The sequence below is a fragment of the Humulus lupulus genome, chromosome 8 (assembly GCF_963169125.1).
Source record: "Humulus lupulus chromosome 8, drHumLupu1.1, whole genome shotgun sequence".
In the NCBI taxonomy this organism is placed as follows: Eukaryota; Viridiplantae; Streptophyta; class Magnoliopsida; order Rosales; family Cannabaceae; genus Humulus; species Humulus lupulus.
The window spans coordinates 43,545,670-43,550,667 of record NC_084800.1 but is presented as its reverse complement, the minus strand read 5'-3'; the positions used below and the strand labels follow the sequence as shown (position 1 = coordinate 43,550,667).

At 27.6% G+C, this 4,998-nt stretch overlaps 1 protein-coding gene across 1 annotated transcript; it reads left to right on the top strand.

Moving 5' to 3' along the window:
* Nucleotides 1–699: 699 nt before the first annotated feature.
* On the top strand, nt 700–1,540 carry LOC133796996 (small polypeptide DEVIL 10). The gene has a single exon (XM_062234731.1). It carries the CDS (start codon nt 990–992, stop codon nt 1,155–1,157), a length of 168 nt encoding a protein of 55 aa, XP_062090715.1. The 5' UTR covers nt 700–989; the 3' UTR covers nt 1,158–1,540.
* The last annotated feature ends 3,458 nt before the right edge of the window (nt 1,541–4,998 follow it).

The window sequence follows — 4,998 nt, the reverse complement described above, 5'->3', positions numbered from 1 at the left end:
CATCTCTTTTTATAAATGTTCTTCTTCCTTGAATTTTAAAAAGAAAAATTAGATAATCAATCCCAATAGTTACAGGTCACAGCACGACAATAAAATTTAAAATCATAGCAGGTAGATTCACGTACGATAAAAGGGAAAACAGGAGGCTTACTTGATAATGTTGTGCTTTCTTTAAAAAAATAAAAATAAACTAAGAATGCTAAAATTGACTTTAATTGCCAACCAGAATGTTATTATTATTTATTTAAATGTATATTTTATAACAAATTAAAAAAAAAGGAAACTTCCTAAGTCGGCCCACGTGCTTGGTTCGGTTTATTTTATAAAAAGATCAAGTTGTACACTCGTCATTAGTACTATTAATTTTAATGCAATGAAAGTACAAGTCAATTTCCGCTTGGATAAATAATATATATTATATCGACTGAACTAAACAATATTATCACATCACCTTAGTGCTAAACCTATACAAAACATTTTAGTCCTATATTGAAAGCCGAAAAATTCTTGTCCATAGTCAGCTACACTTTTTAAACCTTTTCCCTTTCCAACTGAATATATACAGTTAATTTTTCGTTAAGTAACACTGCTTTTATATATGAGAAGTATGCAAAGTCAATCCAAATTCTCAATCTTTTTGTCCACTTGATATTTCTTTTTTCTTGTAAAATAAAAACAAAATTCTTCTCCCCTGGTTCTGTGCTGAGATGGGAGTGAGAAAATTCTTTCTATGAGTTAGGTTTAGTATTAAATAAGGGCCCTTATTTGCGTGCAAAAGTTGATTTCTATAATTCTATTGAAAAATAGCAACAATCTCAAAAAGTGGGGTCCTCGTGTTTTTTCAGCAGAGATAAGGACGACATTGATTCTTGGCCTATATAAGCGAGAAAGAACCCCCACAACCAAAACTAGCTCTGTTCAATCATAGTTCACCAGCTTCATTCAACTCCATAATCCCATACCTACCCACTATTCTCTCCTATACAAATATGACATCTTCCTATTACTTGAGCTCAGCCCCGTCGGGACATCGCCGGAAAAGTGGTCTGAGAAAGCGGTGTTTGCTAATGGTGAAGCAGCAGAAGACCCGGTTCTACATCCTTGGACGCTGCGTTTCGATGCTCCTTTGCTGGCATGATCACTCCATATCAGATTAGCTTATATCCTTAATTGTATGCCTATGGCTAAAGCTAATTATACTGTCCCATTGGCGATTTCCTCGGTACAAAAAGGCGGCTGCTTTTTGTGGTTTCTGGGGGTGTAGTAGGAGTAGTTGAGGAGCTATTTTTGGGTCAACGAAGAGAAGAACAAAAATTACTTTAGATTTATGCGAGTATGGGGATTTGTTTAATTATCACCAAAAGAAAACAGAGAAAAGCATATAGCGTTTGTATATATCTGGGATCTTTGTTACTGTAACATATACTAGTTTCTTTTTGGTTGTTGAGAACCAGCTAGTCCCTTGATTTGCAATATGATCAATCATGTACATATAAATTCTAGTCTTTTAATTCAATGAAAAGAAATTGAAATTCAGACATTCTCGGTTCTTGTTGCTTTACTTTGGCTATTTTTACTTTAATTATTTGTTTGTTTATTATTATTGTTGTTGTTATTAGGTATATGCCATTTTATGCTTAAATATCCATTTATAACTATATGGTTTCAACAGTACTATATTATATTGTGTGTTTTACCAAATAATAAAAATAATTTGTTAAATAAATGAAGAATATTATTATAAGACATCTATGTTACCCAATACTACTTTGAGGCACTTTTTTGTTATTAGTATAATTTTGTATTTTACATACTTTAATTTGGTGTTGGATATCATAAGCTACTCATAGCAATACCCACAAATGTATTATTATCTTATTAAAGTTAGTTTTGAAAAAAATGTTTTTAATAAAATATAATAATCTAATTTGGTATTATTGAAATTATATGGATGTGAGTAATAATTATATAGTAGCAGTTTGAATTCGATTAAAGATAAGGCAAAAAGAGGAGAACCAAGTTAGAGTTTGCGGCTCCAATAAGTAGAAGCAAAATTTGCCTTGGCTTTTATATATTCCCCCCACTAGCGTTGCTTATGGTTATTGATGCTTGTTTTAGATTAAGATTGAGGAATGGAACTCATAGATGGTTGGATGGTGGAGAAAGATTGCCTCGAATTTGTGGACATACGACAACGACATCCATGTGCTTTAATAACGTGGGATAAATTTATGACTAAAATGGTAATGATTCAGCAAATCACTTTAATTAAATATGAGATTATCAAAATATTGCATGATTTATTCTGATTGAGATATCATCATATTGTGTGATTAATTATGATTTATTTTCATAAAATTACTTTGGTAACGGCTGATCTTACCAGAATAAATATGATTAATTATAATTGATTTTGAGAAATTAAGATCCCGTAATTGTGGGATATTTGAGCATTAATGCACTTGATTTTATAATACATTTTTAACTCTCTATGAAACCTATAAAAGAGGTTTATCCTCTCATTCTAAAACACACAGATACCGAGTATGACACACAATAATCTTGGTCTCTTTTTCTCTTCTCTCTTTGTAGTATTTTCTGGTGATAAAAAGAATGTTTGTTTCGAGTTTGCCTAAGCAGAAGCAATTTTGCTTTCGTCCTACTTGATCAAGTTGTTGTATCCTAGGAAGTGATTACTCACAAATCCTCTATCTTTAAGTAAAACACATTTCGCATGCCTAGGCTTTGGTTTATTCTTTCTATTGTATTTTTGCAGTTCTGTTCTTCAATTAAATATATTAATATATATTTTGTTATTCTCTACTATATTATTTCTAACAAAATTCATATTCGTTAAGTGAAAATCCACATTAAGGTGACATTTGGTTAGATAGAATAAAAGTAGAAGAATAAGAATGAGAATGAGAATTAGAAAAAGAATAGAAATGAAACAGAATAAAAATTAATATGAATAAAAAATTTTGATATAAAAAATTATTAAATTTTTTTCAATCTTGTATTGGAATGATATTTTATTCCATTTTAAAATGAAATAGTCATTCTACTAAAATAGTAGAAAAACTATTATATTGGAATGACATTCCAATAGTTTAAAATGCAACAAAACAAATGAATTGAATAAAAATTGATTAATTTATATTCCATTTTATTCTATTACCCCAATAAAACATTAAGTGTTTAAAAATAATTTGATAGGTCTAATTTTACAGCGATATTGAACTAATTATGTGAACATGATTGAACAATATAAAATTGGATAAAATAATGTTGAAATCAATCTTGTAATTGTTAAACTCCCACATTAAACACTAAATAAAATAGGGTTTATAACTTTTTGGACCCTATGTTTTTCTCTATTAACTGTTTGGATCTGTGTTTTGACAAATTACTTTTTGGACCCTATGTTTTGTAAAATGGTTAAACTAGAACCCTAAACTCAATTTTGATGAAGAAAAAATTGAATATAACAACACAGTTTTTAAGTAAAATGATTTTATTTTTGTTCTGAATTGTTAGTTTAGTAAATTATTTGTGATTTTAGTTGAGAAAACATTGGACAAAATTGGGTTTAGGGTTCTATTTTAACCATTTTACAAAACATAAGGTCCAAAAAATAATTTATCAAAACACATGGTCTAAACAGATAATGGAAAAAAGCATAGGTTGAAAAATGTATAAACCCAATAAAATAATACAATACACCGCATTCCAATAGCTTATCATTTTGCTTGGGTCAATTATTTTAGCATTTGTTTGGTAAGAACTAAGAAGGTTGGATTAAGTATGAGATGTGAAAAAGTAAAAGGGATGATAGTTGGATATTTACTTTTAAGTTTGTTTCGGATATAAAAACTAACTTTTATTATTTAAAAATAAATAATATAAAAATAATGTTATTAATAATAAGAAAAAAACCAACAAACAGTTATTTTGGAAAAAAATGTTCTCAATTAACGAGGAGATAAATCGATTCAATAATAATATTATTATTGCAATTTTTTATTTATTATTAATAATAATATTTAAAAATAATAATTACTTTTTTTTTTAAATCTCATTTTTTTGGTCTATAATGTACCTATATAATATATTATTTTTTGTGAACTCAAAGTATTTGCAATCCATAATCATTTTTCTTACTCAATCCTCTTTCTTTTTGCTAAACAAAAATAATTTAAAGATAGACAACCTCATTTTACATTCTTTAATCCATTATTCCTCCAATCCATTATACCAAAACAAACTCTTAGATCAAATAATAAATATTTGAATAAAATATTTATGACCCCAATTTTCTTAAAAAAAAATAAAAATTATAACCCCAGACGTGAGGCTTGAATTATTTATCTCACACTCAATCCTTAAATCTTACTTTATCTCTACTAGCATTGTTTAGAAAAGATAAGTTGCTGTTTGTGATTTTTAGAAATTGCCCTGCATTTACATTTTATAAATTTTGACATATGTTGCAGGTACTGCTTCAAATTCTTATACTTTTCTTTATAAATTTTATTTTTGATGAAAAGATACATAAAGAATAAATATCTTTTTGTTGTTTGTATACTTCAATATTTATTTATTATAAATTTTAAAAAATAATGGTTGAATTGAATAATCTGTTAATTATAATTGTGGTTTAGTATTTTTAATGGGAGTTTCTTTTCTACAATTATTTTTTTATTAATGTATCATTTTTTATGACAACTAATTTGACGAAATATTTCGATTGGATATTTAGTCCATTGACTCAAAATAATTAGGATTAATAACTCCTTATCATTTATATCTAGAATAGTCAGCTCAAAAAAAATGTAAAAAATTATGGGCTGGTTGTCTATGATACCAACCCGCCCAAACAATCTAACTCGACTAATTAAGTTTTTTTTAGTTAATTTATATAATAATTTCTGATAAATTAATAACTAAGGATTATCTATTATATAGGCCTGCTAAAGAAGTTCTATTTTTATTTTTGTA